Raw genomic sequence first — 23,648 nt, forward strand, 5'->3', positions numbered from 1 at the left:
AGTAATGAAGACAAACACTGGTAACATTACCTAGACATTTAGAGAAAAAGTCAAACTAGATTTTCAATTTACGTGGACTCATCTATCCTGTCAGTTTTGTTGTGTGTTATTAACTTGTTGGTTTTCATTGTCTTTCTGACCTTCTGCAGGGTATGCTCCAGTGACTGGAATGTGCCACCCGGTTCGCAGTTGTACTCTAAACCATGAGGATGGCTTCTCTTCAGCGTTTGTAGTTGCTCATGAGACTGGTCATGTGTAAGTTCTGAACAATTGCATAAAAAAACCCCAGTGCTTTGGAATTCATTGTCACCTACACAGTTGATCAACATCTGTTCACTGAGGGCATATAGGCTTCAAGCTAAATGGGGCTGCATATGTCGACCACTATTACCTGTTCCTTTTCTGCGGCTTCTGTTTGTTCTGGGATGCTGACCTCCTCTCTGTCACTGACACTGATAGTGCTGTAGATAACTGGAAAGGCAATTCTGTTATCAGACCCTCTTTAATTGCACTTCCAGGACTCACCACATTAATATGGAAAATAGAAATCAAGATTTTGCATTTGTAAGTAATCAAACATTTCTTCAGGCCATTCGAAGCATGTTATAACCAATAGATTGCAAGGCAATGGGAAAGGAGTGGATGAGACCCAATGAAATGAAAACTAATTGGATTGCTTTTCCAAAGTGTTGGCACAGTAGAGTGGACCAAATTGGCCTCATTCATGCTGTATAATTCTGTAAATGATCATATTTGAAGTGGGGTCTGGTTATTGTGCATAGAAATAAATCAGCCAGTTTGCTCAGAGCAGTCCACAAACAGTACAAGACAGAATATCCAGCTATCCTGGCTGCATAGGAATAGCTGTCAGAGCCACAAAAAGGTCAATGACCGTATCTGCTTTGCCAGGCCACACACACACACACACCCCCACCAGGATACCCCGCCATCATTTACCCACCTGGACCAGTACTAACAATGCCTGCATACCCACTTGCACCTCACTCAGGTCCCCCCTTTTTCTCAGTGTAGGAAAAGACAGCCTTGGCAGGACAGAGACAGATGTATTGTTGGGGTAGTGCCTAACCTTTGGTTCCTCACCCCCTAGAAGGAGAGAATTCTGGCTCTCACAAGCAAAGATTGAGGGGTGGCACTATAAGAATGCCATGCTCTGCTTTGAATGGTGCTGTAGGATCTATCACATGAGTCAAATGGATCTCAGCTAGTAAAATGTTCATTCGCATTTCTGTCAATTTTTTTTAAGCGCACATTTATCTGCCCAACATGTTAGTTCTGTCACTGGGGTGTTGGGAATCTGTATGGAATGGAGCCCGTTGGCATTGGAGGCTTGGGTTGGGTGACCCTGCCACCCCCAGGGGAGCTTGAGTCTGGATGGCCCTCACATAGCAGCTGCAAGTTGATCCTCCATGACTTGAACCTCCAAGGGGTGGGGTGGGGGTGAAGGTGGAAGGACCGGTCACCTCTGGAGTGTCCTGAGTGGAGCATTCTGAGGGACCTCCTCATCTACCTGGGTGCCACCTGGCACCGCCCTGCCTGTTTGTGAGCAATGGTATCTAGAGTGCATGCCTGGTCGCCAAGCCCTGATAACGGTTTCTCCTGCCTGGGGCCGAATAGGTACCTGCTACCCGGGGCAGTATTCAGAGTGCCAGCAGCCTGGGCTGTTTCTTCCCCAGCCAGCTTTGTAGCTGTTACAGTGAGGGTTTTCCCAGCTTGTGTTCCCACACTCATGAGGCCTAATGTTCCTACTGAGCTATCCGTCAGTATCTGGGCTGGGGAGGTGGGGTGCAGGAGGCAGTCTCGCCAATGCTTCCTCTGAGGCCTCTGTACTCTTGTCCTTTGAGTTCCAGGACAGCGCTTAAGGGGCAGGCATTTCTCTGCAGAGGTCATGATGGCTAGCTGTATCTGCAAGACCCAGTTGGGAGAGAAGGCATGATGTTCAATGCTTAGAAGTGGCTTGCAAAGAACACCACTGACAGAGGGATTAATAGACAATAGGTGCAGGAGTAGGCCATTATGCCCTTCGAGCCTGCACCACCATTCATTATGATCATGGCTGATCATCCTCAATCAGTATCTTGTTCCTGCCTTATCTCCATAACCCTTGATTCCACTATCCTTGAGAGCTCTATCCAACTCTTTCTTAATTCTTCTGTGTCATTCACAGTGGAGTAAAGAGTGGGTATTAGGTGGTGGGTGATGGCTGCTTCTGCCCCCCCCCCCCCCCCCCCCCACCCCGCCCCTCCTCAGGTGCGGTCCCAGTCTTTGCTTGTGAGAGCCAGAATTCTCACCTTGTAGGGGGTGAGGAACCACATGTTAGGTACTGTCCCATTGAAATGTCTCGCTCTGCCCTTCAATGGGTTGTCTTCTCCAGTATTGAGACAAAGGGGGGACTTGAGTGAGATGCAAGTGGGTATACAGGGGCTGTTAGCATTAATGCAGGTGGGTGAAAGATGGTGTGGTATTCTGATGGGGAGAGATAGAGAGAGATAGAGAGAGAGAGAGAGAGAGTGTGTGTGTGTGTGTGTGTGTGTGAGAGAGAGAGAGGGGCATGGGTACAATAGCAGAGGTACAGTGACTGTGTGATAGCTGAGAGAAAGGTGTGGCACTTTGCCTGGCAAAGCAAATGCGATCATTGACCTTTTTGTGGCTCTGCTGGCTATTCCTACACAGCCAGGTGATGAGACTGGTGGTGTGGCCTCTTCTGCTGGTTTTCCTGGAAAAAGACTCCTTTGCACCACACCCTCCAAAAGGACGTTCTGCTCCCTGTTGGAGGATCATGGTGTCATCTTCCCCTTCTCCACCATCTTTTGATGCTGTCTGTCAGTCAGCGGGACAATTTCAGAATAACAGCGCACAGCAGACTGCTCGAGAATGTCAGGGATACATAAATCTTTCTGTGGTTATCTGGTGAGTGGAGATTTGGTTTGCGAATGGTGCATGGTAAGGTTGCACCAGAATCAGACATGAGGGTGTGATGTCTGCAGGGTGGGTCATTTGTGAGGGTGAGTTTCATAAAATATGGCGAGAGAACTTGCTATGCCTTGTGATAATCCACCAATAAACATTTAACACAATGTGAACTTAGCCAAAAAAATGTAAGAAGAATCAGCCCAAAACCTGTGGAGCAGCTTTACTGGGGAGTTAACTTACAGTGTATACTCAGTGAGGAAAAAGGCCAGTGCTCCAAGTGCAGTTTGGAAGCGTTACAACTCTGCCAGAGGTATCGTCTTTCAGTTGAGATGTTATACTGAAGCCTAGCTGTCCTCTCAGGTAGGCATAGAAGATGGAGAGGGAGGAGAAGTGTTCCTCTGGTGTCCTGGCCAACACTTATCTCCAACCAACATCTAAAAGCACGCTATCTAATGATTCATTTCACTGCTGTTTGTGGGATTTTGTAGTGCTAATTTAGCTGCTGCATTTCTTACATTCAAACAGCGACTACACTTTCAAAACGTTTAGATAACCTGAGGTTGTGAAAGATGCAAAGAACAACTTCTTTATCTCTCCTTTATGCAAATTTTCAATGTACACCTCATGAACACTAGGCAATTTAACCTTATGTATACAACTTTAAAAAACATATTTACCCACGCTTCCTGCAACTGCTTCATTAACATAATGATACTTAAATAAATATTTAGTCTTGTTCACTTCCAATTTAAGTTGCTTTCCGAAAGATTATTAGTGTGCATAATTGGGAACTGCTCACGACATTGGGTAGCAAGATTCCACCAATAAGCCTGAACCATCACAATCTCTTTCATTTCAGACTACATACTGTTCTGCTGTGATGATCCTCCATAAATATACTTCACCAGTTCTTCTTTGGCTGCCTTGTCTCCCTTAGTTGTCTGTTGCCATCCATTCAATTGTCACTCTGGCTTTTATATATGTCTGGGAGATGTAATGCCAGTCTCAATCAATTTTCTGTCCCAGTGTCCTGTGTGTGCCTCTGCTCACCTCTCTTCTTGGTGATTTTGTCTCACCAAGAGATACGCAGGATCTCATATAGTCAACACTGGTGAAAGATGCACAACTTGGGTGATACCTTTGCCGTCTGTTCCATGAATTGCTGGCATGGATTGTTATTGGTATTACAATGGCTTTACAGAGTCACAACATGAATGGGCTTACAGAGTCATGTTGACATAAGTGCAGTCTCTGGAAGACTGATGCTACTTTGGTGATTCTTGTGTAGATGTCAATCTCTACCCCAAATTCTCTGGAGTTGTGCTTCGAAGCAGATGGGATGGCCCTGTTGCTGTCCAATCACCATTGCCTTTATCTTCGCCCACTTGATGCATAGGCCAACCTTGATGCCATTACTCTCAAGCCTTGGAGCGTGCATAATCCTTCAGTAAGCAAGCTAACGTCATCTGCAGAATGCAGGTCCCTTAGCCAGTTGTTTGAAGACAGGGTGCAAACTTTTGCACCTGCCAATACTTTCCTCATGCCTTTGAGCCCAGGTCAAAATGTGTAAAGGTTAAATTTTGGAAATGCAAGGAGCTTCCACTCTGTACAGTGTGTGAGTTCTTTGTGAGAGTCTATTATAATGCAAACAGCAGATATGAAGAGATTAGGAGAGAAATCAAAAGCAATCAGCAAAACAAAGAACTATGAAATTAAATTATTAAGGAATGTAACATAGAATAGCAAAATATTATACATACATGTAAATAAAATGAATAAATAAGGAGAACTGGATAAAATTACAGACAGAAGTATTGAGAGCACAGATATATTAAGTAATTACTTTGCTTCAATGTTTGCTAAGAAGACAGTTAAAAATCACACAACACCAGGTTATAGTCCAACAGGTTTAATTGGAAGCACACTAGCTTTCGGAGCGACGCTAGTGTGCTTCCAGTTAAACCTGTTGGACTATAACCTGGTGTTGTGTGATTTTTAACTTTGTACACACCAGTCCAACACCGGCATCTCCAAATCATGACTGCTAAGAAGACAGATTAGGTGAACAAGATATGGGAACATGACAGTAGCAATTACATAATCAAACTTAGAATAAAGAGGAGACACAAAGATCAAACTCAGAGAATACAATCCCTGGTTTGTACAGATTGTATTTGCATATTTTAAATAAGCTTAGAGACACTATTGCACATATTTAACAATTAGTTCGGAAGGGTGTAGTGCAAGAGAACTGGCATATACCTAATGTTAAGGACACAGAATATGTTGAGAGAACAAGCAGACCATATCCATGATAGAAGACATAATGGAATCCCTACTAAAGAAGAAAATAGAAAAGCATACAAAAATGAAAAATGTAATAATTAATAAGCAACATGGTTTTCAAAAAGAAAAGCTTTGCTTTATCAGTTTCATTAACTTCTTTGAAGAGGTAAAAGAAAAGACCATTAAAGGCAATGCAATGAATGTAAGTACGTAGATATCCAAGAGATAGGTAGGTGTGTAGGTATACAGCTAGATAGATAGATAGATAGATAGATAGATAGAAATTAACTATTAATTGTATTTGTAAAAATACAGTAAAATGTATGTATCTCCACAAAAACAGTACAATTTCTTCAAACACCTGCCACAGAATAAGAATAATGAATTACTGTAGAGTTAGTAACAGATTGAATAGTCTGTTGGCTTGAAAGCATAGTGCAGGAATAAATGGTAGTTCTCAGGATAACAACATGAAAGGTAATGGCCGTAAAGAATATTACCACATTTGCTGTTGTTCACAATTTATATTAATAATTTGAACTTTGGAATTAAGAAGGCTATTTCTCAACGGCACTGAGTTTGGAGGGGAGTGATGGTCAATATTGAGAAAGACATCATCAAGCTGTAAGAAATCATTAATAAGCATACAGAATGAGCACATAATTGACTAATGAATGTCAAAGGGATTTCTTTGCAACATTCCTGCCCAGAACTTAACTCCTGAAGTGAAGAATAAATAAAATCAGGCTGAAATTAGGCACCATTGTGGGGTCCTTGGAGACACTGCTGGTTGAGGTGCAGAATACAGATAGGTAGAACTGAAGCACATTCTTCTTGAGACTCAGGATGCTTGGGTGGAGGGCCCAGATCAGTTGGTGCAAATGTGTTGGACTGAAGAACAAATGAGTAAAGAATTTGTTTAAGGTCAGTTTTATGGTACACTGTTCACGACATGGATTGCCACCGAGCAAGAGCACAAATGAAAGACATTGGACCCTAACATGTCTTTTTCAGAATTATGGCCAAGTTCTTCCCAACCTATGAATGAGATTGACAATGGCAAGTAAGTTGGGAGAATCACATGAGATGTCAAGTGTGGTGATTCCTCCATCAGAGCAAAAAGTTGCATTTTCCAAACAAGTGTTGACGAGAGAGAGAGAGAGAGATGAGATTCTTGCTACTGAGCAGCGAGGGGCCGATTAGCATATAATAACATCTCATTACAATGTCATCTCCCTTCATTGAAATGCAGTTTCCCATTCTCCCATGCATCAGATAAATACTGGATGGTGACAGTTGGGGTGGGAGTGCTCAGACAGAATATATATTTTAGTTGCAGTGTAACCAGAGTTTAGTATAACTGATTTTAGACAGGTATTTTTCTCATTGTAGAGACATTGCTGTATACAATTTGGCTGCCTTATTACAACAGGGTCTATACTTTCATTGATATTGGAGCATTTTGGGGCATCTTAAAAGGCGCTATATAGATTCAAGTCTTTCTTTCTGACATGCACCACCAGTGCTCTGCTGTATCTAATACGTTACTAATTGTTTTAATGAGTCAAATGAAGGCCTTGGCTTTCACACTGAAAAATGGGGTGAAGCTTATAGCAGTCTGATTGATGTGAGCAATAGCAAGGTTTGTGACAGAATCAGATGAGAAGCCTGGCCAGACGCATCTTGATGCTGAGACATCTTGCCCATCTTTTACACTTCTCATAAGCAGCGAGATGAGATTGACATTGGGCAGTGAGAAATTGCCAATTCATAGTGATTAGTGCTTGTTATGGTTCTTGTTGACATTCAAGCTTGCCTCATTAATAATCTAGTTGTCTCCTTACCAAACCTGAGCGACAAAGTAGACACAGAACAGATTAGGATGCTTGGCTGGTTGGACTTGCTGCTTATGCCAAATGATATCCTTGTTGAAAACCCGGCACCAGTATCTTAGGGGACCCTCCACATGGGAACCATCCACACAGCCATTCGCATTTGACACATTCCAGCCTGAAAAAAGTCCTATGGCATATTTCTCATCCATGTATGACACAGCATTTCAATGTTGCATCTTGCAGCACACCCAGCTTGTAGACTGGGCTGAGCTGCATCTCTGGGTTCTTGCTTGCTGCTGTACCTCTCACATATTCTGAGATTACCGGTATTTTTTAACTTACCTCCCCCACCCCTCCCCCCCAGGGACCAGCAGTATCAGTCTTATATTGCTGCGGCCTTGCTGTAATGTTTGACCCAGACACAAGGCCAGGAATCTTGTCACAGTTGGCAGCAGGTCTCCGTCCAGTCAAGGGAAGTAGCCTTTGTTCAAGCAATCCTGACAGTGTAAGTCAAAGGCAACCTCTGATACCAGGCCCAGATTGGCGAGGCCCAGAGTCTCTACACATGGGGCAAAGAGCTGAACGAAAGGGAGCGCATTATTCATCTTGACTCTTTCTGCCCTATTGTGGCTGCTTTCCCCTCTGGAATGAGAAAGAGAGGTGGGTACTATTGAAGATAATATTGGGCGGCACAGATACTGCTGTTAATGCAGGTTTGGAGGTGTCCCAAGCAAGTGAGTAGGCAGTTCAGAGGACAAGGTAAAAACAATGACTGCAGATGCTGAAAACCAAATACTGGATTAGTGGTGCTAGAAGAGCACAGCAGTTCAGGCAGCATCCAACGAGCAGCGAAATCAACGTTTCAGGCAAAAGCCCTTCATCAGGAATAAAGGCAGTGAGCCTGAAGCATGGAGAGATAAGCTAGAGGAGGGTGGGGGTGGGGAGAGAGTAGCATAGAGTACAATGGGTGTGTGGGGGAGGAGATGAAGGTGATAGGTCAAGGAGGAGAGGGTGGAGTGGATAGGTGGAAAAGAAGATAGGCAAATCGGACAAGTCAAGGAGACAGTAACTGAGCTGGAAGTTTGAAACTAGGATGAGGTGGGGGAAGGGGAAATGAGGAAGCTGTTGAAGTCCACATTGATGCCCTGGGGTTGAAGTGTTCCAAGGCGGAAGATGAGGCATTCTTCCTCCAGGTGTCTGGTGGTGAGGGAGTGGCGGTGAAGGAGGCCCAGGACCTCCATGTCCTCGGCAGAGTGGGAGGGGGAGTTGAAATGTTGGGCCACGGGGCGGTTTGGTTGATTGGTGCGGGTGTCTCGGAGATGTGACCTAAAGCGCTCTGCTAGGAGGCGCCCAGTCTCCCCAATGTAGAGGAGACCACATCGGGAGCAACGGATACAATAAATGATATTGGTGGATGTGCAGGTGAAACTTTGATGGATGTGGAAGGCTCCTTTAGGGCCTTGGATAGAGGTGAGGGAGGAGGTGTGGGCACAGGTTTTACAGTTCCTGCGGTGGCAGGGGAAAGTGCCAGAATGGGAGGGTGGGTCGTAGGGGGGTGTGGACCTGACCAGGTAGTCACGGAGGGAACGGTCTTTGCGGAAGGCGGAAAGGGGTGGGGAGGGAAATATATCCCTGGTGGTGGGGTCTTTTTGGAGGTGGCGGAAATGTCGGTGGATGATTTGGTTGATGCGAAGGTTTGTACGGTGGAAGGTGAGCACCAGGGGCGTTCTGTCCTTGTTACGGTTGGAGGGGTGGGGTCTGAGGGCGGAGGTGCGGGATATGGACGAGATGCGTTGGAGGGCATCTTTAACCACGTGGGAAGGAAAATTGCGGTCTCTAAAGAAGGAGGCCATCTGGTGTGTCCTATGGTGGAACTGGTCCTCCTGGGAGCAGATACGGCGGAGGCGGAGAAATTGGGAATACGGGATGGCATTTTTGCAAGAGATAGGGTGGGAAGAAGTGTAATCCAGGTAGTTGTGGGAGTCAGTGGGTTTGTAAAAAAATGTCAGTGTCAAGTCGGTCGTCACTAATGGAGATGGAGAGGTCCAGGAAGGGGAGCGAGGTGTCAGAGATAGTCCAGGTAAATTTAAGATCAGGGTGGAATGTGTTGGTGAAGTTGATGAATTGCTCAACCTCCTCGCGGGAGCACGAGGTGGCGCCAATGCAGTCATCAATGTAGCGGAGGAAGAGGTGGGGAGTGGTGCCGGTGTAATTATGGAAGATCAACTGTTCTACATAGCCAACAAAGAGACAGGCATAGCTGGGGCCCATACGTGTGCCCATGGCTACGCCTTTGGTCTGGACATGCAGGATTGGCGATGTTGGGGGTTGGGCTGGGGGAGAGCAAGTGAGGAAGACATTGCAGGCATTAGTGAGAGTGGTGGAGCATGAGCCTTGGTAGGAGGTCAGTATCGTAGCAGAGATAGAGTGATATGGTGGCACTTACACTGGCACAGGGGAGATGGTCATTGACCTTCCTCCTGCAGTGGTGGGCATTCCTCTAGATAGTTGCGTGCTTTATCGGAATGGAAACCATGGACCAATGTGACATAGTTTGACATCATTAGTTCCATTGCTTGTACTGGAACAACAGGAAGTCCTGCCTCTGCATCACCCCTTTCAGCAAGAACTCCTGGTCCCTGCCTGTTGAGTGGGATGCGGAAATGCCCCTGTTTAGCACACCCGAAACAAGTATTAGGAACTGTGCAGGGCAGCTCCATACTGACAGCGCTGGGCCGTGTGCACAACGGGCTTTTAAAGATGGCAGCAGTGCCAGGAATGCTGGTCAATCTAGGGATATCCTTCAATCGTGTAAAACACATGCTATGTTCTTTGTAAAGTGTCAGACTAGATAATGTGCCAGGGTCCTGGATGGACAACCATCTGACTCAGAGGAAAAGGTATTGCTTACAGAGACAGGAATACAGCAGTGGTCATTGGCCAACTGGGAATGTCAGCATTCTAATTCATCTTTAACCTTTCCGACAAAGCAATGTGATCAGTTTTTTTTTAAAACATGTTGTAGGACTGTTTCCCTTTTCTAACAAAGCTTTATTGACACTCTTGTAGCCTGGGAATGGAACATGATGGCCAAGGAAACCGGTGTGGAGACGAAACCAGCATGGGAAGTGTCATGGCACCCTTGGTCCAAGCTGCATTTCACCGTTTTCATTGGTCTCGGTGCAGTGGACAAGAGCTCAAGCGATACCTTCAGTGAGTACAACAGGCTGCCTTTAGCTTGAATTTATTTTAAAAACCTCTTCCTTCTCTTGATCCTGCAAAGGGAGTGATCATATGGTGCTTGGGGTTCAGTATCTACAATGCACATTCCTGAAGAAATAGTCTCTACTTGGTGTTGGATTAATCTCTTAATATTGTCGCAAACAAATAGTGGTAGACATTATCCTTCCTATCTAGATTAGAGTGGTGCTGGAAAAGCACAGCAGGTCAGGCAGCATCCAAGGAGCAGGAAAATCGACTTTTCGGGCAAAAGCTCTTCATCAGGAATAGAGGCAAGGTGCCTGCAGAGTGGAGAGGTTTTTACCTATTATCATTCCTATCCCTGAGTTGCAAAAAAGTAAATCCAATAAAGGCGGCCAATGGAGAGCTACCTTGAATATCAGAGCTAAGAGCAGGCATCTCAGCCTTAACTCCACTTTTCTGCTGTCCTCCATAACCCTTCAACCTATAAATAATTAAAAATCTGTCCTCCACCTCCTTAAAATTACTCAATATCCCAGCATCCACTACACTCTGGGATAGTGAAGTCCGTAGATCCAGGACCTTTTGAGAGAAATAATTTCTCCTCATCTCTGTTTTAAATCTGCTTACCCGTATCCTAAAGCTGTGCTCCCTCATTCTAGGTTGCCCCAATGAAGAAACATCCTCTCTATGTCTACTTTATCAATCTCCTCTACCATCTTATATACTTCAATTAGATCTCCTCTCCTTCTTCTAATCTCCAGAGAGTTTAGTGCTAAACTGCTTAATCTCTCTTCATAAGACAAACTCCTCATCTGTGGAATCAATCTAGTGAACCTCCTCTGAACTGCCTCTAATGCAACTACATACCTCCTCAAGTAAGGGGACTGAAATTGTACACAACATTCCAGCTGCAGTCTCACTAATGCCTTATATAATTTCAACAATACTTCCTTACTTTTATACTCTATTCCTTTAACAATAATTGCCAAAATTCCTTTTCCTTCCATATCATTAGTGTGTATGATGATTAAAAATGTTTACCTTCCCATATGCAAATTTAAAAGTGCAAAAAACATCTTCAAACTATGTCCAAAATCTTGTGTATTGTTAATCTGTCCGGTTTCTAACCCATAATTCCACACATCTTGCATGATCCCTTTATTCAGAGCAAAATTTCTACTTTCCATTGCCAATAGAACACAAAAGCAACAGAAAAGCAAAGCACACATTGATTAGGGTGTTACCAAGGATGAGTGCCTACAGTTACAAAAAGTGACCTGAATAATCAGGATCTTTCTCATTATGGACATGATGTTTAACATTGATTAGATTACTTGTTGGAGCATTGCGTGCACTTCTGGGTGCCCTGTCTTCAAAAGAACAGAGAATGCACAGTGTTATAAGGATCTACAAGGGTTATAAAATCATGAGGGGTATGGATAGGTAAGTAGACAAGGTCTTTTTCCTGGGGTGGGGGAGCATTAACGGCCCAAGGGTGACAAATTACAATCAGGAGAAGTTTTGAACCATATTTACTGGAGCATTGAAAGATAATAGCAAATTTACTGGAGGTTCTTAAAATGATAAATAGTTTTGATAAAATGGCGAGGGAAAAATTAGATTGGTGAAGAAATTAATTTTCCACTGAGAATATAGTGAGAAAGATGTGGAAAACGTCTTTATGCTGCAGGATTTTAGAAAATAACATTTGGCATGGAGTATATTTCAGACATGACAAATGATTGATTGGCAAATTTGCGCAGAAAATATTGACTGTGGGCCTATAATACCCAAAGCTTTCTATCCTGAGGTGGTTCTTGCTTCATGTCTGGGAGTTGTATAGACTAATTGATAGAGAATGATTGCTTTGAATGGGCAACACCTTCATTATTGTTGTAGCATGCAGCTACTTGGACAATAGAGGGCACTAGATGACCTTGGGCAAGATTTTTCAGATAAGCATCACAAGAATTAGTGAGGAAAGCACCCTTTGCTGATGCCAGCTGCCGAGCAGCTGTTTAACAATCCAGGAAAGTGAATTAACTGGAGATGAGAAGTCTTTCCACCTGAGGCCCAAACCTAGTCATTTGCTGGCTTCCTATTTATCACCGAAAGTTTCCGTCACCCATGAGCCGTTAATGCTGGTCTTCAATTATATTTGTAGAAAACATGTGAATACATTGGACAGAGTACGGAAGGTGTCTACAAGAATGGTCCTAAGGATGAGAAGTTTCAGTTAGAAGGAAAGATTGAAGCGATTGGGTTTGTTCTTCGGGAGAACGAAATTAAGTGGAGATCTGACAGAAGTTTTCAGAATCATGAGAGCTCCGGATAGAATAGAGACTGTTCCTGCTTGTAAAAGGATCAGGAACAAGAAGGCACCAGTTACAAAAGAAGCAAATGTCATAGAGCCATAGAGATGTACAGCACGGAAACAGACTCTTTGGTCGAACTCGTCCATGCTGACCAGATATCCCAACCAAATCTAGTCCCATTTGCCAGCACTTGGCCAATATCCGTCTAAACCCTTCCTATTCATATACACATCCAGATGCCTTTTAAATGTTATAATTGTACCAGCCTCGACCACTTTCTCCAGCAGTTCATTCCATACACGTACCACCCTCTGCGTGAAAAGGTTACCCCTTGAGTCTCTTTTAAATCTTTCCCCTCTCACTTTAAACCTATGCCCTCTAGTTCTGGACTCCCCCACCCCAGGGAAAGGACCTTATCTATCTATCCTATCCATGCCCCTGATAATTTTATAAACCTCTGTAAGGTCACAATCCAGCCTCCGACGCTCCATGGAAAATAGCCCCAGCCTATTCCACCTCTCCTTTTAGAGAAAGAACATTTTTACGTATTGAATGGTTTGGAATGCAGTGCCGAAGTGGAGTAGGGGCAGCTTCAATTGAGGGATTCAAGAGGTAATTAGAGGGTTACTTGAACTGAAACAAAGTCATGGGTTGTAGGGCACAAGTAAGAGAATGGGAAATAAGTCACAATACTCGTTAGAGAGCCAGTGCAGAAATGATGTGTCAATTGGCTTCTTCTGCACTGGAACAATTCCACGATACTGTCTATGTAGTTGTTAGTTTTTCATGTCAGATCCTCATTTGGGGCAAGGATTGTGGGCCAGCCAGCACAGACTTTACTCATCCCCCATAAAATTGCAGATATATTGGTGTGGGCAACAGTGCAGTGGGAAGGGAAAATTTATGGCTCCTTCTAGCACCTACAAAGCTACTGGTGGTGGACTGTCAAATGTTGACTCTTGCTTTTAGTTTGACTAGCTTTCTCTATGTTCATGATGCCTGCATTGCTTTGAAGCTTGATCAGAGCTTTTGGTAATAAACAGTCTCTTATTTCTTTCCTGTTACCTGCCATACACCTGAAATGTCGGATTCTACAAACATAATAGGGCTGAATCTGTAGAGTTCACAGTGATGGCAAAAGGCATTTGTGATTGCACGCGACATTGCCAGTGCTGCTGTAGGGTAGCCCTGTACCTCAGTGAAAGAAGTCAAATGATTATTATGAAATATCAACATCGTCCTTGCGGGAAGCTCAGGCCTACTTGAGGAAGGAAGTCCATTACCTAGTGCTTCCAACATGGTGAGCAATCATAGAGTAAACCAGTTGGAAAGCTGCAATAGACTTACACTTGTCATTAGGGATGGTTGATGCAGAATCATCCAATTGCAATGCATCCTCATGGGTTTCATCAGAGTAAATGGAAACATTTGAACATTTGGGAAAAATAAGGCATCTAATAAACTGATCATAGATTCAGTGTCCTTTCTTCCTCCAGTTCCTATGACTGTCTGCTGGATGACCCATTTGAACACGATTGGCCCAAACTTCCTGAACTGCCAGGGATCAACTATTCAATGGATGAACAATGCCGCTTTGATTTCGGAGTGGGTTACAAGATGTGCACAGCTGTAAGTCTTGCCAACATAACTCCCAAACAATGGTAGAAGAGTTAGTTTAAAATAAAATTGAAATGTGAGATAGCAATAAACGTTGTCAGTCAAACAATCCCGTGTTGAGAGATGGCCAGCTGCATCACAAAAGATGAGATCAAACTTCAAGTTTGATTCACAGGTTTGCTTTGTGTCATCTGATCATAGTGAGCTTCACAGTTTGGATACCATAATTGCCACAGTGGTGTGGGAAGAAAGTTAATGGTACATCCTGTAACTTTACTGGAAGTGCCCTAATACAAACATTGGAACAAGACAGGAAAAGACATGATTCTGATCCTTTCTATGGTGACACTCATGTCAACACTTGCTGTCGCAGCTCCAAGATAGAATGGATATTTCACTGAGGCTCTATGTGACGTTTATCTGCAGGGTCCTGTTCTTGCAAGTGCCAGTTAACAGGAGAAGGTCATGCTCAAATGCAGCAAGACTTAGACAGTATCCTGGCTTGAGCTCAAAAGTGGCAAGTGATGTTCACGCCATGCAAACGCCAGGCAATGACCATCTCCAGTAAGAGACAATCTGACCATTGCCCTTTGACATTGAATGGTGTTACTGTCGCTGAAAACTCCACTATCAAACCCTGGGGGTTGCCCTTGACCAGAAACTGAACTGAGCTAGGCAAATAAATACCATGACAATAAATGATGATGTGGAGGTTACAGTGTTGGACTGGGGTGGACAAAGTTAACAATCACACAACATCAGGTTATAGTCCAACTAATTTATTTGGAAGTACAAGCTTTTGGAGCGCTGCTCCTTCATCAGGTAGCTAGTGGGGCAGGATCAGAGAACACAATTTATAGTAAAAGATCAAAGTATCATACAACTGATGATCTCTCTCTCACTCACATGCACACACACATATAAGTCTATGGGGTGAATTTGCATTTGCAGATTTGTATTTGCACATACATTCTATTTTGTTCAAAAAGCACACAATCTGGAGGCAGTCAATCCATGTGACATTTTATAAATTCCTACTTTGGAAATAGAACCAGTCTGACAGACTCTAACCTCACACCTTTAATGCATTGTCTGAGCTGAGATGTCACCTTTTTTATATAAAACTTTAAGTTATCTTGGGAATGTGACTTGAAAGAAGTTCTGGGATTTACATATTAATGAATTGAAACCTGCATCCCCATTCTAAGTGATTCAAGACTTAACAACAATCTAGGTTTGTGCAATACATCACATCAGTTGTATGACACTTTGATCTTTTACTCCAAATTCTGTGTGCTATGATCCTGCCCCACTTGGTACCTGACGTAGGAGCAGCGCTCCAAAAGCTTGTACTTCCAAATAAACCTGTCGGACTATAACCTGGTGTTGTGTTTTTAAGCATGACGATAAGAGCAGGAATCTTGCAGCAAGTAATTCTCTTCCTGACTTCCAAAGCCTGCCCACCATCTGCAAAGATCAAGCCAGGAATGAGATGGAATATTCCTCACTTTACCTGGATGAGTGCAGCTCCAAAGACACTCAGGGAGCTTGACACCATCGAGGCCAAAGCAGCCTGTTTGATTGATTTCACGTGATGAAGGAGCAGGGCTTTCAAAAGCTTGTGCAAGTGCAGCAAATAACTCTGCCGGATGATGACCTGGTGTCATGTGACTTCTGACTTTGTCCACCCCAGTCCAGTAGTGGCACCTGCACATCATTAGCACAGTAGAGGGGCCTGTTCATTTCTAACTTACACTTTTGTGTATGAACAATCGCTATTCTATGATTTTTTTTCTAACCCGAATTCCTTTGTGTTATGTAAAAGTCTTACTCAAGACTAAAAATAGTATTTCTAATGCAGAATGCAATTTAACGGTTGATCACTGTCAAGTTTTGAGTAAAAAATCAAGCACAAAAGGCCTAAGACTTTCCGTGTGCATTGATTTGTGTTAGAAAACACGATTAGTCTGAACATAAATTCAAAACAGAGACATATGGAAATAAACTGAAGCAATTATTTACTCAGAGTATTCTCCACAAATGACATCCGCTAATGAGAATGCTGTAGGTAGGTCATGCGTGACTATGGCTGTTTGTGACAATATAGTGTATCAAGAGATATTGTAAAAGTTATCCCTTTTATTTGCATATGAAATGTTTGTGAAGCTGGGTTCGTAGCAGGGGTGCGTGATATTTTATTTGGTTACATTAATGGCCAGAAAAACAAGAGGCAATGCTACACGAGTCAGGTTTGTGACACAGGTCCCCAAATGGAGCCATGCTAGCACATGGGAATACTGAAATACCTACTTTGCCACTTAGTAAGGTCATGGCTGATCCTCTATCTCAATGTGATATCCCTGCTTTCTCCCAATACCCTTTGATGCCTATAAGTCTAAACATTTATTTACCTCTTTCCTGAATATACTCAGGGGAAGTTGATGGGTTTGAATCTCGCCGCGATAGTTGGTGGAAATTGAATTCAAGAAACAAAGATTTGGAATTAAGTGTCTAACGATGATCATGAATCCATCGTCAATTGTTGGAAAATCTCATCTGGTTCCCACATGCCCTTCAAGGAAGGAAATCTGCCATCCTCACCTGATCTGGCCTACAGTGACTCCAGACCCACAGCAATGTAGTTGACTCTCAAATGCCCTCTGGAATGGCTTAGCAAACCACTCAGTTGGACCAACAGCTACAAAGTCTCAGTGATTTGGACTCCACAGCCTTCTCAATCCTAAATTGTCTACCCTATATCCTGAGACTATGTCTCCTGGTTTTAGATTCTCTGACCAGGGAACACATTCACTGGCATCTAGTCTGTCCAGCCATGTTAGAATTGAATCCGTTTCAATCAGATCCCTTTTCATCTTTCTGTGTTCTAGCGAATACAGGTCCAGCCAAACTAATCTCTCATCTTAGGACAGTAATGCACCTCCCCTGCATTTCCCCAGGGCAAATATATCCCGTTATAGGCAGGAAGACTAAAACTGCATGCAATACTCTCCAAATATGGTCTCACCAAGGCCCTGTATATCTGTAGTAAGACATCCCTATTTCTGAACGCAAATTCTCTTGCATTGAAGGCCAACATACCATTTGCCTTCCTAACTGCTTGCTGCAACTGCTTACTTTCATTGACTAGTGTACAGATCCCTTTGTACATCCACACTTCCCAATATATCATATATAGAATAACAAAGTCATAACATCAGACCTGTAATGTCATACTTCAGCACATTTCTAGCATGGAGGCCAGTGAGACAGGCACATGTATCAGAAAAGCAGCCCAACAATTATTAGAGCCCTATTTCCATTCTACTCCTGATGTTAGTGTTCAGTAGATTTACTGTTTTTTGGCACAGAATCAGCCACACTCTGTTAGAACGCTTTTCCAATTCAGTCTTGGTATTGTTCCTCAGTAAGTTGGAGCAGTTAATTGGCCATGCGTTGTTTGACTGACCTACAGTCCTGCCCTATGAGTTTGCCCAATGGCACTTATAAAATCACTTAATACATTTGTCATCATCTTTTAAAATGTGGAAACCAAATGTCTGTTGATTTTGAATGAATCAGCTAATTGTTAAAGATTTCTTGGTAAGAATGAGAACCAACTGAATGTTTGTGTGGGTACAGTTTCGCACCTTCCATCCGTGTAAGCAACTATGGTGCAGCCATCCTGACAACCCATTCTTCTGCAAGACAAAGAAAGGGCCTCCTTTGGATGGAACAGAATGTGGCCCTGGAAAGGTGAGTTGGCTCGAAGACACTGTTATTTCCTTTGGAGAAAATTACTGAAGCAGTGACATATTGCATACCAGACCTTAGACTGAATGGATTACAGATTCAGGAATGGTCAAGAAGCTGCAATATATCTCCAACTGGACTAATGATCAGTGCAATAGATGAGAACACTGCCACTAAATTGAGCGTCATAGTGTCGTAGAAATGTACAGCACAGAAACAGACCCTTCAGTCCAACTCGCCCATGCCAACCAGATATCCTAAACCAATCTAGTCCCACCTGCCAACACCCAGCCCCTATCCCTCCAAACTCTTCCTATTCATATACCCATCAAGATGCCTTTTAAATGTTGCAATTGTACCAGCCTCCATCACTTCCTCTGGTAGTTCATTCCATACACGTACCACCCTCTGTGTGAAAAGGTTGTTTCCGAGGTCCCTTTTAAATCCTTCTCCTCTCACTTTAAAACTATGCCCTCTAGTTCTGGACTCTCCCATCCCAGAAAAGACCTTGGCTATTCATCCTATTCATGTCCCTCATGAGTTTATAAACTTTTATAAGGTCGCCCCACAGCCTTTGATGCTCCAGGTAAATTAGCCCCAGCCTATTCAGCCTCTCTCAAATTCCAAACCCTGGCAACATCCTTGTAAATCTTTTCTGAACCCTTTCAAGTTTCACAACATCCTTCCAACAGGAGGGAGGCCAGAATTGCACACAATATTCCAAAGTGGCCCTAAACAATGTCCTGTACAGCCACAATATGACCTCCTAACACCTATATTCAATGCACTGACCAATAAAGGCAAGCATACCAAATGCCTTCTTCATTATCCTATCTATCTGCGACTCCACGTTCAAGGAACTACGTACCTGCACTATAAAGCCTTTTTTGTTAGGCAACGCTGAGCATCTTATCTCAGCATCTACTGAAGATCTTCTTGAGGTGCTTGAGCAACCTGGCTCTATATCATGAAATGTCCCAATATTCTTCATAAATAATATCTCAAACCCAGTCAGAGTACAAGAGGTTAGACAGGTTAGGACATAAATTGGAAATTTTAAGCACTGGTACTTTAGAACTAAGCCACCCCCAAAACAAATGAAATCGATGATTGATATTATAACATAGGTAGTGTGGGAGATGCAAGGGCTAGAGAGCCTCAGATTTAAGCAAACAATTGGATTGAAATTATGGACAACTGAGTCAGTTATTTGAACCAGCTGATTTTTTTTTTCTGACCTGATCTTTCTCTAGCTAGAATTGGAGCTGAACAGAGCACTTTCAAATGAGGCTTGTCTGCTGAGTCAGCAGTAGAATGCCACTCCCAAATCAATGGTTTGCAATTATTGGTTGTCATAAAGTCATATAGCACAGAAACAGACACTTCAGTCCAACTTGACCATGCCGACCCGACATTCCAATCTGACCTAGTCCCATTTGCCAGCATTTGGCCCATATCCCTCTAAACCTTTTCTAGTCATATACCCATCCAGGTGCCTTTTAAATGTTGTAATTGTACCAGCCTCCATCACTTTCTGTGGCAGTTTGTTCCAAATATGCACTACCCTCTTCATGAAAAGTTATTCCTTAGCTCCTTTTTAAATCTTTCCCCTCACACCTTAAAGCTATGCTCTCTAGTTTTGCACTTCCCTACCGTAGGGAAAGGACCTTGTGTGTTCACCCTATCCATGCCCCCCATGATTTTATAAACCACAATAGGTCACCCCTCAGGTTCCAACCCTCCAGGGAGAAAAGGGCCTACCCTACTCAGCCTCACCCTATAACTCAAACCCTTAATGTGATAGTGCTATAACAATGTATACTTATAGTTCATGTAACAAATCTCTGTCACTGTACTTGCACATTATTTGAAATAATGTGCAATATAAGAAGATACCGTTCATAAAATAATGAACTATCTGACAAGACACCAATTGTGAAGCAATGTGATCCCAGTTTAAGTGTGCAATAATGCTACACTAATGTACAATCAAGTGTCATAATGTGTTATGAATTAATTACGTGCTAATATTCATACTGAGACCATCAATAAGGCTAATAGTTTGCATTGTTTTGTGTGTGTTTGATTTGAATTATCAGTGGTGCTACCAGGGTCACTGTTTATGGAAGACTTCAGAGCAGGTAAAGGTGGACGGCAGTTGGGGTCCTTGGAGCAAACTTGGGTCCTGCTCTCGAACCTGTGGCTCTGGTGTCCGCTTTCGAACCCGACAGTGCAATAACCCAGCGTAAGTGGCTTCGGCATTGATCAATGCTTCTATTAGGGGCATCGTGTGAACTACATGCTGTTATTCTGCGATATGTTCTTCCCATGACAAAGTAGTTGCAGAGAAATGTTCTAATGCTGTAATAGTTATGGTGCTCATAAACCCATAAGAAGGATCAGGGTTCAAGGATGTGGAGAAAGAACAGGGGAAGCCTACACTAATTGGATGGCTTTCGTAATCACCAGTAGACGTACAATGAGCTGAAAACCCTCCTCGTGTTCTGTATGTGTCCGTGGTTATTTGCCAGCAACATGCATTTGAAAAATTAATGCAATTTTTTTTAAGTTAACTACTTCAATTTACTTTAAAAAAGTATTTCAGCATTCCAGTGGCCTGAACAACTGTGTTCAATTTCTAGAGTATGCTGAATTAGCCAGTTTCAGCTGAGCTGTGGGAAGGCAGTGCAATTGATGGTAAAATTGAAGGTATGTGGTCATTATACAATGAATCATGTCTCAACAGATGGGCAGTAATAGAATTAGGGGAAGGAACCCAAAGTACATTCCAATAAAGAGTGTTTTTTTGAAACCAGGGAGGAAGATGGCAGACCCAGTGCCCTGGGTGGAGTGAAAAATGTTATAAGGAGACTCATTGTAAAACAGCAAACTAAAGTATTGCCAGGGGCTTTTGGGTACAGTGTTAATCTTTTTAATGTTTTATTGAGGAGGGTTGAAATTAGTAAAGGTTGCTTTAGATAGATGTCCACTTGGTACAATTACAAATGCAATTCAGTATCTGAACTTGATTGAATAGTGTGGGGTTAGAAGAAGAAAAAAATACACCATTTGGCCTTTGGATCCTGCTCCATCCCTCTACCTCACCTTCACCTTCATCCAATATCCTCATAATCCCTTAATTCATTTAGTAATCAAATATCTTGTTAACCTCTGTTGTAAGTGGGCTAAACAATTGAGAGAGCTAACAGCACAAAATATGCCAGATGTGTTCAGATCCCATTGACTGTGAATAGTTTCCAGTCAGTCACCATACAAAAAAAAAGTCTGCTTTCTATTTCCTTACATATTATGCCATAGAAAGTGAATAACGAAGGCTCCAAAACAAATTCTACTGGCAAAATCATCAATGACACAGGCTTGTGAATGATGATCTCAAATTGTCAGAAAATCATAAAAGGTTAATCAATTGATTTGGTGATTAGTGTTATATGATGACTATCTTTCTTTGTGTAAGACATTAGATGCTTGGTTAAAGATTATAGTAATGTTACTGCTTTGTTGCAACTCAGGCCTGCAAATGGTGGTCAGGATTGTCCTGGTGTAAACTATGAATACCAACTGTGTAACAAAGAAGATTGCCCACGTCATTTTGAAGATTTCCGAGCACAGCAGTGTCAGCAACGTAATTCATACTATGAATATCAGAATGCTAAACACCACTGGCTTCCATATGAGCATCCTGACTGTGAGTAAAGCACTGAAGCTTTGTACTCATAAAAGCAATTTCCAAGTTGCAAATAGACTTGAAGCAACAAAACCATTTTGTGTTTTTAATAGCAATAAAAAGATGCCATCTCTACTGCCAATCCAAGGAAATGGGAGGAGTTGTCTACATGAAACAATTAGTCCATGATGGTACTCGTTGTTCCTATAAAGATCCATACAGCATCTGTGTAAGAGGTGAATGTGTGGTAAGTAAAAATTAGCAACTTGTTCCAAATTATTGCGTGGAAATTTTCACCATCTAGTTAGCTCCAATATCACACGTGTTCAGCTGCTCTACGAAAGATGATTCCATGATCTGGTATTTCAATGGTCTAGCTCACAAAGGGTGTCAGCCTTACATACAGTACAACTATGTTCCAGTCAAATTTCTGATCCAAATATAGTGGGAGTGCAATTTCTGTGGTGAAAGCAATGATTCCCAGCAATGAATCATGTTTGAAATTCAAGGATACATTTGTTTCTTCAATTATTCTTAAAAATTTTACAGTCAATTCACTGTTTCAAGATAGGGCGAGAAAGTCAACGATTCTCACTCTAAGGTTCATTCTTCTGCCATAACCTTCCTACAACATATAAATGTTTCTTGAGCTTCATGCATTATTCCACTTTCTCATTGTCATCAAGCAACTGGATGCTCGGGCTGAAAAAAGTTCAAATGTTTTAAGATCGAGTCAGACTGGTTTTCAAAGTCTCTGTCAGTGTCAGTAGTGCTGCTTGCTAAAGCTCACTTACTTCTACAAAATTGTCCAGGATTTGTCTCCTGGCAGGGATGAATACATGGGGACAGATCTACAGTGACTGAGTCAAGACCAACAATGAGGAACATTCATTACAATGAAATCCAAAGAGAGTGGGGAGTAGTTTTTGAAATAACCTAGAGAGAGTTATTAAAAACCTAACAGAAGTTACAAAAAGTGTGTTAAGAAAAATAAAGAAACATTATTTCGACCAATCACATACTTAAGATTTAACAATCTAAATTATATATCAAAAGAAGATTTCATTTACACAGAACATTTCTAGGACACTGAATGAACAATCAAAGCTTTGATTCTGGCATTTAAGGAATACATAATCATTATTTTGCTGAACAAGTAACCTTACAGTCTGAACCAATAATCCAAGTCCAACAATGGCAGTTTGAGAAGTTGAAGTCAGTTTTTAGAAAATAAAAAGGCTTATATTGACCCTGAAATTATGATAAAGCTGTCAACTGTTGCAAAATCCCAGCTGATTAACTTGAAAATTGTAAACCCATACCTTTACTGGTAATAACCTCTATGTGACTGCAGCTCTGTATCGATGTGGTTGACTCTTAACAATTCTCTGAAATTGCCTAACAAACCCAATCAGTTATTTCAAGCAGAAGGAAATTACCACAGCCTTCTCAGGACAACAATGCCGAGCAATTTGTGCTGTGAAGTGATTATGAATGATTGATTGGAAAAGAAATTGCACAAATTTGAGCTTTGTATATGTGGTATAACTTTGACTTGTACATACATGGTACAGATTCGACATTTTCAGGTAGTGTATAACTTTGAGCTCTATACAAGATTTTCATAGATTAGACGAGAGCACAGAGAGAATAGGTGAATGAGAAATTTCACTTTTTGAATGGATGGAGCAAAATTGAGTTCATGTAGCACTAAATTCCTGAAATTAATTTGGCAACAAGCAGCAAGGACTTTGCCAGACCAATTAAATCATGATCAAACAAAGCAAATAAATATCCAAAGTCTATACATATCCTCTGAATATAGATTGAGAATGGAATGTGGGAAGTTCTGATCTATACAGCTTATTCATGTGCTGTGATCTGAAATAAGAAGCACATTTTTACAGGAGGTCACTCCCTAATCACACTACCACAGCACTATAAGCAGATCTACGTTGCATTAATAATTATGCTGTTTTGTTCGACTCTAGCTGTACATGTTTGTGACATTAATCAATGATATAC

At 42.3% G+C, this 23,648-nt stretch overlaps 1 protein-coding gene across 4 annotated transcripts in view; it reads left to right on the plus strand.

Moving 5' to 3' along the window:
- The window catches only part of LOC140490928 (A disintegrin and metalloproteinase with thrombospondin motifs 3-like), a 257,036-nt gene that overhangs the window by 186,644 nt on the left and 46,744 nt on the right, over window positions 1-23,648 (plus strand). For all 4 annotated transcript variants that reach the window (XR_011963229.1, XR_011963230.1, XM_072589151.1 and 1 more), the window contains 7 exons: window positions 150-255; window positions 10,122-10,265; window positions 14,068-14,200; window positions 17,828-17,941; window positions 20,038-20,183; window positions 21,469-21,644; window positions 21,737-21,870. Coding sequence is in view for 2 of the 4 variants with exons in the window: in XM_072589151.1 (XP_072445252.1) it covers window positions 150-255; window positions 10,122-10,265; window positions 14,068-14,200; window positions 17,828-17,941; window positions 20,038-20,183; window positions 21,469-21,644; window positions 21,737-21,870 (953 nt within the window). In the remaining 2 variants the exon portion in view is untranslated. The remainder of the gene's footprint in view (window positions 1-149; window positions 256-10,121; window positions 10,266-14,067; window positions 14,201-17,827; window positions 17,942-20,037; window positions 20,184-21,468; window positions 21,645-21,736; window positions 21,871-23,648) is intronic.

Source organism: Chiloscyllium punctatum, chromosome 2 (assembly GCF_047496795.1).
Source record: "Chiloscyllium punctatum isolate Juve2018m chromosome 2, sChiPun1.3, whole genome shotgun sequence".
Lineage (NCBI taxonomy): Eukaryota > Metazoa > Chordata > Chondrichthyes > Orectolobiformes > Hemiscylliidae > Chiloscyllium > Chiloscyllium punctatum.